Genomic DNA, 13,183 nt, shown 5'->3' with positions numbered 1-13,183 from the left:
GGTTCAGGGCAGAGGGCTGGGGGTGTGTGGGGGTGCAGGGCAGAAGGCTGGGTGTGTGTTGGGGTGTGGGTGGTTCAGGGCAGAGGGCTGGGGGATGCAGGGCAGAAGGCTGGGGTGCTCGGCTCGTGGGGGTGCTCCCAGCCCCCTGCCCTGAGCGGCTCATGGCAGGGGGCTGGAAGGGATATGCCCTGTTCCACCCCCTTCCCCCAGGCTCCGTACCTACCTCTCTCTGCCTGCTCTACGGAGCTGTGTGCACGCTGCCGCTCTTCCCCCTCCCCCTCGCTCGGGCCATCAGCTGACGGAGAGGAGACGGGGGACGGAGAGGAGACGGGGCAGGAAAGCACCACTGGGGGAAGAAGTGGGGGAGTGGGGAAGCTTGGCTGCCGCAGAACCAAGCTTCTGCCTCCTGCCCCCGCAGGGGAGAGCGGTGGGCGGGGGGGCTGAGTGGGGCTGGGGGCCGGGACCGCGGCAGGGAGCTGCATGCCACTCAAAATCGGCTCGCGTGCTGTGTTTGGCATGCGTGCCGTAGGTTGCCGACCCCTGCTCTAGAGCCTTGGTGCTTTGGCATCGCTATTTCCAGGTTAATGGTGTTTTTTCATTGCAACGTCATTTTTATGCAGACTTCCTTAATTTGAAATTTTGCCACAAGAAGTTTTTTGACTCACTGACACATCAGATCCCAGCCACTGACCACAGAGCAATAATGCTTTTGGGAGACTATGCTTGCATCCTGGATTCCCAGCAGAAAGTGCCAATGGGAGATGTGTATCAAACTCTGCTCATCTACCAATACTTTTGTGACTGCTTTCAAGAAAATCTGTTGAGGAGACCCTCTACCAAACTCAGCTCACCTGCAGATGCATGTGGAACTCCCAGCAGAAAATGCCACTGGGCAGACCCTGCACTGAGTGATGATTGCCTGCAGATGCATGTGTGTCTTCCAACTGGAAGTGCTAATGGGGAAAACCCTGTATTGAACACTGACCAGCTGCCAATGAATCTGATGCTCCTGGCAAAGACAGCTTAAAGGAGACACTTGAACTCCAGCCATCTGCTAGTTCATCTTTAACTTCTGCAGGAAGTGCCAAAACGAAGCACTGTGTTGAGATACAACTACCCACTGCAGCATCCTGGGCTCCAGCACATGCACCATTGCACGTTCCTGCACAGAGTTATAGCCAAAATCGCTGTGCATTCTCAGCTCCTGGTGCCTGGCACACATCGGAGACCTATATTTTTCTTAGTTTTTCAGCGTATAACTATGTGGGCAGAGTTAAGTTAGTTAGGGTGCTTTGTTCAAGGAGTCCAACCCCAAGTTCCTAAGCACGAGGTGTTTTTTTTTTAACTCTAATTTTCTTGAAAGGCAATATGCAGTTGTCAAAGTCAGACTCAGGACTCACAATTTGTCAGACCACTCTGTTTATTAGCAAAGCACTCTGCTAATACACCCAGATAATGTGAGTACCATGCAAGACTCAAACTATCTTATTTATACAGATAAAAGGGCCCGAACTTAACAAGATAACAAAAGGAAGCAGAACTGATAAGTTTACCTGGGGTTAGACATACATATCTTATTTCCTTACTAACTGTTACCAATCTCCTGTTAATATCGCACCATCAGCTTAAGTGGACCCATTTTTTCATACCTTAATGTTTCTCTTCCTGACAACTATATTTCAACATTCCTTATTCCTGCTTAAAGGAACATACAGCATTTCTTTAATCCATTCTATTTTAACAATATAATTCATTCTACTTTCACACAAACAACCAATGCGTACTGCAGTTCAAATGTCACCTTATCAACGTTTTTTTGTGTGGGAATATAGGTTTTAATTAGGGCTGTCAATTCATCGCAGTTAACTCATGCGATTAACTCAAAAGATTAATTGCTATTAATCGCACTTATAACAATAGAATGCCAATTGAAATTTATTAAATATTTTTGGATGTTTTTCTACATTTTCAATATTGATTTCAATTACAACACAGAATACAAAAGTGCACAGTGCTCACTTTATATTATTTTGTTATTACATATATATGCACTGTAAAAATCATAAAAGAAATAGTATTTTTCAATTCACCTCATACAAGTACTTAAGTGCAGGAGGGAGGGATAGCTCAGTGGTTTGAGCATTGGCCTGCTAAACCCAGGGTTGTGAGTTCAATCCTTGAGGGTGCCATTTAGAGATCTGGGGCAAAAATCTGTCTGGGGCTTGGTCCTGCTTTGAACAGGGGGTTGGACTAGATGGCCTCCTGAGGTCCCTTCCAATCTTGATATTCTATCTCTTTATTGTGAAAGCGTAGCTTACAAATGCAGATTTTTTTTTGGTTACATAATTGCACTCAAAAACAAAACAGTGTAAAACTTCAGAGCCTACAAGTCCACTCAGTCCCACTTCTTATTCTGCCAGTTGCTAAAACAAACAAGTTTGTTTACATTGACGGAAGATACTGCTGCCTGCTTCTTATTTACAATGTCACCTGAAAGTGAGAACAGGCGTTCGCATGGCAATTTTGTAGCTGGTGTTGCAAGGTATTTACATGCCAGATATGCTAAACATTCGTATGTCCCTTCCATGCTTCGGTCACCATTCGAGAAGACATGCTTCCATGCTGATGATGCTCGTTAAAAAAAATAATGCGTCAATTAAATTTGGGACTGTACTCCTTGGGGAGAGAATTGTATGTCTCCTGCTTGGTTTTACCTGCATTCTGCATATATTTCAAGTTATAGCAGTCTCAGATGATGACCCAGCACATGTTCATTTTAAGAACACTTTCACAGCAGATTTGACAAAATGCAAAGAAGTGACCGATGTGAGATTTCTAAAAATAGCGACAGCACTCAACCCAAGGTTTAAGAATCTGAAGTGCCGTCCAAAATCTGAGAGGGACGAGATGTGGAGCATGCTTTTACAAGTCTTAAAGAGCAACACATGCGGAAACTACAGAACCCAAACCACCAAAAAAAAATAAAATAAAAAAATCAACCTTCTGCTAGTGGCATCTGACTCAGATGATGAAAATGAACATGCGTCAGTCTACACTGCTTTGGATCGTTATCAAGCAGAACCCATCATCAGCATGGAAGCATGTCCTCTGGAATGGTGGTTGAAACATGAAGGGACATATGAATCTTTAGCGCATCTGGCATGTAAATAACCAGCTACAACAGTGCCATGCGAATGCCTGTTCTCACTTTCAGGTGACATTGTAAACAAGAAGCGGGCAGCATTATCTCCTGCAAATTGTAACCAACCTTGTTTGTCTGAGTGATTTGCTGACCAAGAAGTAGGACTGAGTGGACTTGTAGGCTCTAAAGTTTTACATTGTTTTATTTTTGAATGCAGTTTTTTTTGTACATAATTCTACATTTGTAAGTTCAACTTTCATGATAAAGAGATTGCACTACAGTACTTGGACTCCCATGCCTATCCAGCCCCCCTGCTCCCTGTCCCCTGACTGCTCCCTGGGACCTCCTGCCCCTTATCCAAGCCCCCGCTCCCTGCCCCCTTACTGCTCAGAGCACCAGGCCTGGCAGCCGCACCGTCCGGCCAGAGTCAGCCACACCGTCGTGCAGTCTAGAGCACCAGGGCAGGCTGGCAGCTCTCGCAGCCGTGCCGCCCGGCAGGAGCTCACAGCCCCGCCGCCTGGCAGGAGCTCGCAGCCCTGCTGCCCAGAGCGCTGGTGGCACGGTGAGCTGAGGCTGCGGGGGAGGGAGGACAGCAGGGGAGGGGTGGGGGCTAGCATCCCCTGCCAGGAGCTCAAAGGCCTGGCAGGACAGTCCCGCTGGCCAGATGTTGCCCACAGGCCGTAGTTTGCCCACCTCTGTACTAGAGGCTGATCAGAAAGATGGAATCCTGGAGCAGGGGCCAGAGTTAGCACCCTGACAGGAATCCTAGCACAACACCTATACATCTAATCTATTTACTGTCCCTCATCACAGTAGTAACTGAGCCTCTTTCTAAGAACTGGATTAGTGAGGGGCTGTGCTTTTTACCAGGACTGGGTTCCTGACTCTAGCTGGTGACTCCTCCTCTGTCTTTTGTATCGGTCTCTGACTTGTAGGCATCTGGTAAACTTTTTAATTAGAAACCTGAATTAAGAGCACTTTATGCGATTGTGGCATGGTTTCTTTTCAGTGCTGCAAGTGGTCAGTTTGTTTCAGTATAAAACTTTGGTTATAATTATATAAGTGAAAACTCTCTACATCTTATTTCACTCATGCTAATTTAATTAAATATAAGAAAAAATATTTGTTGTTGAGATTAAATGCAGCTATAAGTAACCTATACCATTCTTTTCTCTTCCCCAAGCTATCTGGACATAGGAGAGGCAAAGAAAAAGCCTGCAGAAGTCAATAATGAGGTAATGAGACTCAACTATTTTTAAAAAAATCTAACATTAATACTAGTGTCATCTCTACATTTCGTATTGAAAATTTCGGTTTGTGCTTTGGTATCTCATGTTCAGAAATGATCAAAACCAAGTTCTTCAACATTATGAAGATGTTATTGATGTGGCCGTTAGCCCCATCCACACTTCCCACATTTTAATTCTGACTGTGATGAACTGGTTATCTTCCTTTCAGCTCTGACAGCTGGCAGGTCTAGCAATAAAATAAAGCATCAGTACAAACATTTTATTGCTGTCATCATTAGATGTGATTAGAAAATGAAGCTCTTTGCTGTGGAAAATTTTGATGAAAATGAAAAAAGTTTTGTTGAAAAAAAAATCAGTTTTCCATGTTCTGGCTGACAAATTTTAGAAAAAAATATGGACACCCTTCTTGAGCTGGTCGGGAAACCAAAACTTTTTGTCTGGAAGATTTCTCAGGTCCATAATGGAATTTCTGGTCAAAACCAAAGAGAGACCAAGAGAATGAAACCAAATTCCAAAACCTTTGGTGTTTTTTGTTTGTTGTTGTTTTTTTGCAAAGCAGAACTCTCATTTTCCCGAGAGCCCTATAGTCCTACACTGACCTCTAAGGCTTATGTAAGAGACATGTGACTGCTGGGAATAGGCGTTTTAACCTAACAAGGAAATGAAACAAACTCCAAGAGGAATCAGTAAAGGTCTTTCTTATCAAATCTGTAACAGAAAGTAAACAATAATTGCATCAGTGAGAAAATAATGCTGCTTCACCAGTTTTTATATCTATCTGCATTTCTAATGCACACAGCACCTTTGCTTCTAGGCACTAGATGTCAAATCCTGGCCCCACTGAAGTCAGTGGGAGTTTTGTCATTGACTTCAATGGAGCCAGGATTTCACCCTAGATACAGGAGTAAGCATTATAACACACCAGAATATGCCCTAAAATGAACCTAATGCTCCGCCTTTTTTTGAGCTTCCTACTCACCTGGTTCCAGTCTGCAAAGGCTGTTACACTGCTCCACTACTGGGAAAAGCCCTGCTTAAAAGGGGTGTATCTTGCACCGGCGTTAAGAGTAGAGAAACTTGTAATCATCCTGATATCTAGTGGTAGTGTATTCCATGGCCAAGGGCCATACACAGACTAGCTATGGCTACACTACAGCACTTGCAGCTGCACCACTGTAGTGCTGCTACTGCAGATGCTCTAAGCTGACAGGAGAGAGCTCTCCCATCAATTTAATTACTCCAGCCCCCACGAGCGGCTGGTAGCTGAGTCGGCAGAAGAAGCTCTTCCACCGACATAGCACTGTCCACACCAGCGCTTAGGACAGTGTAACTTATGTCACTCAGAGGGGTGGCTTATTCACACACCTATGAGTGAGTAAGTTATACTGACTTAAGCTGTAGTGTATACATAGCCTAAGAAGGGAATCTTTAGGCACCTTTTCAGTGATGTACAATGGGAATTAGGCATGCAATGCTTTCAATAATTAACAGGAGTCATACATCACAGTGAAAATATATTTACAGAAAAAATTTCAAATTACTTTCTCTGACCCAGCAATGCATAGCTCACCCTTGAGATGTGGGAGGAATTCTTTTTTGTTCCTTGCAGTGCCCCAGTGTAAATATGGCATCAGATAGATGCTTAACTGTTTTGAAAAACAACAATTTCAGCTCACATTACTCTGCACCATTGTGTTGTGTGCGCGAGTTGGAGGTTAAGACAAGTGCCCCAGTGGGTAAGTGCATAAGCCTTTTACCCTTTAAGAAGAATTTTACATTCTGATTTGGATCACAACTGAGAATCAGTGGGATGGCTTCATCGTAGTTTCCATTTGTCCACCTTACCAAACCACAAACAAGTCAACTAATTTCGGCCAGATTCACAGACTTTGCTCAGAAGAGACCCTTCACTGGAATAATAAAGATATCGCAGGTCAGGAACAGGCTTCATTGACAAATGGTGTGGGAAAGCTTGCACAGTCCATGTTTGCACTGTGGCAACTTCTTTCTTGTGCAAAGTTACTAAGAGTTATGTATGCACCTCAGGGACACAATATAGGCCCTCGGCATAGGTCAAGTCAGTATTTCATTTCATTTTTTTTTTATTTTAAAAATTGCTTCTCTCTCCCTTTTGCTGTGTAAAGGTGTGACGGGGTGGACTAAGCCCAGAAACCCCTTGCTGGATGCCTCAGGGTCCTGCCACACCCATCCCAGGAAAGGAGCAATAGAGTTAAGTCCTCTGAGTGGCCTAGAGAGGCTGTGAAGGCCTAGCCAATCAGAGGGTTGCAGGCTACTATAAAAGGAGCTGCAGTGCAGCCCAGAGTCAGTTCCTTGCTAGAGCCAGAGGAGTGCAGCTGGTGCTCCTGGCTGACCAAAGGGAAATGCAGCACCATGGACAGCTCAGTACTGGCAGTGACCAGGGGAGCAAGAAGGAACTTCTGGAGGGCTGCTGGGACTGAATACAAGACTTCAGCCCTACAGAAAGGGTGACACATCGGTGAAGGCTGGGGCTGCAGGGAAGTGGTCCAGGGAACTGAAATAGTTTCATTAAAGGGACGTGGCAGCATGTGGCTGCTATTCTTAGGGTCCCTGGCAGGACCTGGAGTAGTGGGGGGTGGGGAGGAGAGGCAGGTCCTCCCCACATAGGCTACTGGGAAAGTGGCCTATAATCGTACAGCAATAAATCCCCAGAAGGGGAACTGAACAGTTAAGAGGCCCAGCTGGAGAGCTGGGGCCTGAAGAGACCAAGAGGGTGAAACCATTGCCTTCAGGGAACAAACCCTGGGGATATGGGCCAGGACTGTTTAAAGACTGCAGACACACCCAATCAGAAAGGGTGCTCATGGGTGCCACTCCATTACATTAAGACTAACAAATAACAGGGAAAAAGAACCAACTGATTATACAGGGAGATAGTGAAAATACTTTCCTATAAAGGGCTGCTCAATGTGCAATGTAAGTTAACTGAAAAAATATTTCATGTATAGTACTCCTAGATGTTACTTGTAGTAATAATAGGTAAAAGACTCACAGATTTTCACATACAACATTTAAAATAGTTTTTTAGCAGACAGAATGTGTCACATTTTACATCCTTTGGATGATGAAGAATATCACAGCATCACACCAAATGTCTGTCGGGTGCTAATACTGCTCAACTTTGAGGATCTCTCATTATTAAGTGTCTGTTACCCCAGGTGACATACATTAAACCCCTATTTGCACTACTAAGAGTGCTTTATACTTCTGAAAGGATAGTTCCTGGGATTGATGTTCTTCATTAGCCAGGAGTTGTAAAAAGAAATGTCGCTGAGATATAACAAAAAAAAGTTATTTCTATATCCGAGTGACGTGGACTCTCATCCCACAGGATCATACCATTGCCGAACACATTAGGTTCTGCACAATATTGGAAGTGGTAAAGACTGAATACCCTACCCTACTTGATATTATATTGTCACTGTTCAAAAGGTACAGGTGAGCTTGGATGCTCTGGTTGGGGCTGGCTGAAAATTTTCCATCAAACTATCTTTGGATAGATAGTTGGGTTTTTGACTACATTACATTTTAAAAATAAACTGTTTGCTTTCACATAATATTTCAAGTATTTTCCCATATCTCAATTTGCATTTTACTTGCACTTTGGATTCTGTTTGTTATCTTCAGAGTATCTAATGCAGACATAGCTAGCTGTTTAATTCTGTGTAATTAATGTATTTGAGTATAGGAGTCTAAAAATAAAATTAAACCAAATAATCTGTAAATGTTCATCTAGGGATATGAAGAGCAGCTACATGGCACCAACTGTTTTTAATGCATTAACATTTCATTAGAAAATCTCCTTTAAAGGGTTACTGCCAAGAACTTTAATCTCCAGATTTATTTGTGTAAAATAGCTTTTTGATGAAGCAAGTCCTGTTTTACTTTTTGCTAATATACCACTTCATTGTTATGGAATTAAAAATAAACCATACATTTTGGGAGGAGGTAGGGGACCAAAAACCAATATTTTGTTTTTATTCTCCCTGTTTGCTATGCATTTTTATTCCTAGCACTGTGTGGGAATTTTTGATGCTGTTCCACAAAGATGGTTTGGTATGATAAAGCATTAATTTAAATAGAATTTCATAAATAAAGCCTTCCTAGTTTGTTTCATTAAAAAAAATTCAGTACTTGCCTAAGGGAAAGGGACAAAATTGGTAAGGAAAGATATTTATGGCTCAGCTTCTGCAAATGCACTCATCAGAGCCTACCTTTTCAGTTTTCTGAGAGCTTAAGGAAAAAAGCAGAGGAAGCTATTTTATATTTTGTTTAATTAATTAATTAATTAATTAATTGTATTCCACTAGCCACAAGAGCACCCATCCAGATCAGGGCTGCCTAGTGCTAAATGTTGACCAAGGAGCTTACTGGTGGCTTCACAAGCAGCTCCTGGCTACCATCAGGGTAAGGGAAGCTCTTTTTCTAAAGACAACTGCCACTGCCTTGCCTCTTCTTGTTGTGCTGAGGAGGGTGAGAAAACATCTGCCCTCCCCATCAGTTCTGCCTCTTCCTAAGCCTTCTTAGAAAGAAGATGGAACTGGTCAGGCGCCCTCATCCCTCAGCACAAAAGAAACACAAAAGCGGCCATATTGGGTCTGACCAATGGTCCATGTAGCCCAGTATCTTGCCTGCTACAGTGGGCAGTACCAAAGCTTCAGGGGAAGTATACAGAACAGGGCAGCTGGAGTGCTCCAAGCCTGTCTTCTCTTCTTGGCTTCTGGCAGTCAAGGGTTTAGGGTAGCCCCTACGCATGGTGTTGAATCCCTGACCATCTTGGCTAATAGCCAAGGACGCATCCTCCATGAATTTATTTAGTTCTTTTTTGAACCCAGTTATACTTTTGGCCATCACAACATCCCATGGCAATGAGTTCCACAGGTTAACGTACTTCCTCTTGTTTACTTTGTATTAAACCTGCTGCCTATTAATTTCATTGAGTGATCCTTGGTTTTTGTATTGTGGGAAGAGGAAAATAACACTTCTCTATTCATTTTTTCCACACTAGTCATGATTTTATAGACTTCTATCATACCTCCCTTTTAGTTGTCCCTTTTCTAAACTGAACAGCCCTAATCTTTTTAGTCTCTCCTCATATGGAAGCTGCTCTATATTTTGGATCTTCTTTGTTGCCCTCCTCCTAACCTTTTCCAGTTCCACTATATCCTTTTTGAGATGGGGCGACTAAAAGTGGACACAGTATTCAAAGTGTGGGTGCACTCTGGATTTATATAGTGGCATTATGATATTTTCTTTCTTATAGAATCATAGAATCATAGAATATCAGGGTTGGAAGGGACCTCAAGAGGTCATCTAGTCCAACCCCCTGCTCAAAGCAGGACCAATTCCCAACTAAATCATCCCAGCCAGGGCTTTGTCAAGCCGGGCCTTAAAAACCTCCAAGGAAGGAGACTCCACCACCTCCCTAGGTAACGCATTCCAGTGCTTCACCACCCTCCTAGTGAAATAGTGTTTCCTAATATCCAACCTGGACCTCCCCCACTGCAACTTGAGACCATTGCTCCTTGTTCTGTCATCTGCCACCACTGAGAACAGCCGAGCTCCATCCTCTTTGGAACCCCCCTTCAGGTAGTTGAAGGCTGCTATCAAATCCCCCCTCATTCTTCTCTTCTGGAGACTAAACAATCCCAGTTCCCTCAGCCTCTCCTCATAAGTCATGTGCTCCAGACCCCTAATCATTTTTGTTGCCCTCCGCTGGACTCTTTCCAATTTTTCCACATCCTTCTTGTAGTGTGGGGCCCAAAACTGGACACAGTATTCCAGATGAGGCCTCACCAATGTCGAATAAAGGGGAACGATCACGTTCCTCGATCTGCTGGCAATGCCCCTACTTATACAGCCCAAAATGCCGTTAGCCTTCTTGGCAACAAGAGCACACTGTTGACTCATATCCAGCTTCTCGTCCACTGTGATCCCTAGGTCCTTTTCTGCAGAACTGCTACCTAGCCATTCGATCCCTAGTCTGTAGCAGTGCATGGGATTCTTCCGTCCTAAGTGCAGGACTCTGCACTTATCCTTGTTGAACCTCATCAGGTTTTTTTTGGCCCAATCCTCTAATTTGTCTAGGTCCCTCTGTATCCGATCCCTACCCTCTAGTGTATCTACCACGCCTCCTAGTTTAGTGTCATCTGCAAACTTGCTGAGAGTGCAGTCCACACCATCCTCCAGATCATTAATAAAGATATTAAACAAAACCGGCCCCAGGACCGACCCTTGGGGCACTCCGCTTGAAACCGGCTGCCAACTAGACATGGAGCCATTGATCACTACCCGTTGAGCCCGACGATCTAGCCAGCTTTCTATCCACCTTACAGTCCATTCATCCAGCCCATACTTCTTTAACTTGGCGGCAAGAATACTGTGGGAGACCGTATCAAAAGCTTTGCTAAAGTCAAGGCATAACACATCCACTGCTTTCCCCTCATCCACAGAGCCAGTTATCTCATCATAGAAGGCAATTAGGTTAGTCAGGTACGACTTCCCCTTGGTGAATCCATGCTGACTGTTCCTGATCACTTTCCTCTCCTCTAAGTGTTTCATAATTGATTCCTTGAGGACCTGTTCCATGATTTTTCCAGGGACTGAGGTGAGGCTGACTGGCCTGTAGTTCCCCGGATCCTCCTTCTTCCCTTTTTTAAAGATGGGCACTACATTAGCCTTTTTCCAGTCATCCGGGACCTCCCCCGATCGCCATGAGTTTTTAAAAATAATGGCTAATGGCTCTGCAATCTCATCCGCCAACTCCTTTAGCACCCTCGGATGCAGCGCATCCGGCCCCATGGACTTGTGCACGTCCAGTTTTTCTAAATAGTGCCGAACCACTTCTTTCTCCACATAGGGCTGGTCACCTTCTCCCCATATTGTGCTGCCCAGTGCAGCAGTCTGGGAGCTGACCTTGTTCGTGAAGACAGAGGCAAAAAAAGCATTGAGTACATTAGCTTTTTCCACATCCTCGGTCACTAGGTTGCCTCCCTCATTCAGTAAGGGGCCCACACTTTCCTTGACTTTCTTCTTGTTGCTAACATACCTGAAGAAACCCTTCTTGTTACTCTTAACATCTCTTGCTAGCTGCAACTCCAAGTGTGATTTGGCCTTCCTGATTTCATTCCTGCATGCCTGAGCAATAGTTTTATACTCCTCCCTGGTCATTTGTCCAACCTTCCACTTCTTGTAAGCTTCTTTTTTGCGTTTAAGATCAGCAAGGATTTCACTGTTTAGCCAAGCTGGTCGCCTGCCATATTTACTATTCTTTCTACACATTGGGATGGTTTGTTCCTGCAACCGCAATAAGGATTCTTTAAAATACAGCCAGCTCTCCTGGACTCCTTTCCCCCTCATGTTATTCTCCCAGGGGATCCTGCCCATCAGTTCCCTGAGGGAGTCAAAGTCTGCTTTTCTGAAGTCCAGGGTCCGTATTCTGTTGCTCTCCTTTCTTCCTTGTGTCAGGATCCTGAACTCGACCATCTCATGGTCACTGCCTCCCAGGTTCCCATCCACTTTTGCTTCCCCTACTAATTCTTCCCTGTTTGTGAGCAGCAGGTCAAGAAAAGCTCTGCCCCTAGTTGGTTCCTCCAGCACTTGCACCAGGAAATTGTCCCCTACACTTTCCAAAAACTTCCTGGATTGTCTGTGCACCGCTGTATTGCTCTCCCAGCAGATATCAGGGTGATTAAAGTCTCCCATGAGAACCAGGGCCTGCGATCTAGCAACTTCTGCTAGTTGCCAGAAGAAAGCCTCATCCACCTCATCCCCCTGGTCTGGTGGTCTATAGCAGACTCCAACCACGACATCACCCTTGTTGCTCACACTTCTCAACTTTTTCCAGAGACTCTCAGGTTTTTCTGCAGTTTCATACCGGAGCTCTGAGCAGTCATACTCCTCTCTTACATACAACGCAACTCCCCCACCTTTTCTGCCCTGCCTGTCCTTCCTGAACAGTTTATATCCATCCATGACAGTACTCCAGTCATGTGAGTTATCCCACCAAGTCTCTGTTATTCCAATCACATCATAGTTCCCTGACTGTGCCAGGACTTCCAGTTCTCCCTGCTTGTTTCCCATGCTTCTTGCATTTGTGTATAGGCACTTAAGATAACTCATCGATCGTCCCTCTTTCTCAGCATGAGACAGGAGTCCTCCCCTCTTGCTCTCTCCTGCTTGTGCTTCCTCCCAGGATCCTATTTCCCCACTTACCTCAGGGCTTTGGTCTCCTTCCCCCGGTGAACCTAGTTTAAAGCCCTCCTCACTAGGTTAGCCAGCCTGCTGGCGAAGATGCTCTTCCCTCTCTTCGTTAGGTGGAGCCCGTCTCTGCCTAGCACTTCTCCTTCTTGGAACACCATCCCATGGTCGAAGAATCCAAAGCCTTCTCTCCGACACCACCTGCGTAGCCATTCATTGACTTCCACGATTCGACGGTCTCTACCCAGGCCTTTTCCTTGCACAGGGAGGATGGACGAGAACACCACTTGCGCCTCAAATTCCTTTATCCTTCTTCCCAGAGCCACGTAGTCTGCAGTGATCCGCTCAAGGTCATTCTTGGCAGTATCATTGGTGTCCACGTGGAGAAGCAGGAAGGGGTAGCGATCCGAGGGCTTGATGAGTCTCGGCAGTCTCTCTGTCACATCGTGTATCCTAGCTCCTGGCAAGCAGCAGACCTCTCGGTTTTCCCGGTCGGGGCGGCAGATAGATGACTCAGTCCCCCTGAGGAGGGAGTCCCCGACCACCACCACCC

At 45.0% G+C, this 13,183-nt stretch overlaps 1 protein-coding gene across 2 annotated transcripts in view; it reads left to right on the top strand.

Annotated features, from left to right (window-relative positions):
• The window catches only part of DCDC2 (doublecortin domain containing 2), a 132,272-nt gene that overhangs the window by 26,063 nt on the left and 93,026 nt on the right, over nt 1-13,183 (top strand). For both annotated transcript variants that reach the window (XM_026660519.1, XM_026660522.1), the window contains exon 3: nt 4,326-4,377. In XM_026660519.1, the coding sequence (XP_026516304.1) occupies nt 4,326-4,377 (52 nt within the window). The remainder of the gene's footprint in view (nt 1-4,325; nt 4,378-13,183) is intronic.

Source organism: Terrapene carolina, unplaced genomic scaffold (genome assembly GCF_002925995.2).
Source record: "Terrapene carolina triunguis isolate 2854851 unplaced genomic scaffold, T_m_triunguis-2.0 Scaffold58, whole genome shotgun sequence".
In the NCBI taxonomy this organism is placed as follows: domain Eukaryota; kingdom Metazoa; phylum Chordata; order Testudines; family Emydidae; genus Terrapene; species Terrapene triunguis.
The sequence above is the reverse complement of the archived record's forward strand: the minus strand, read 5'-3'. Positions and strand labels throughout refer to the sequence as shown.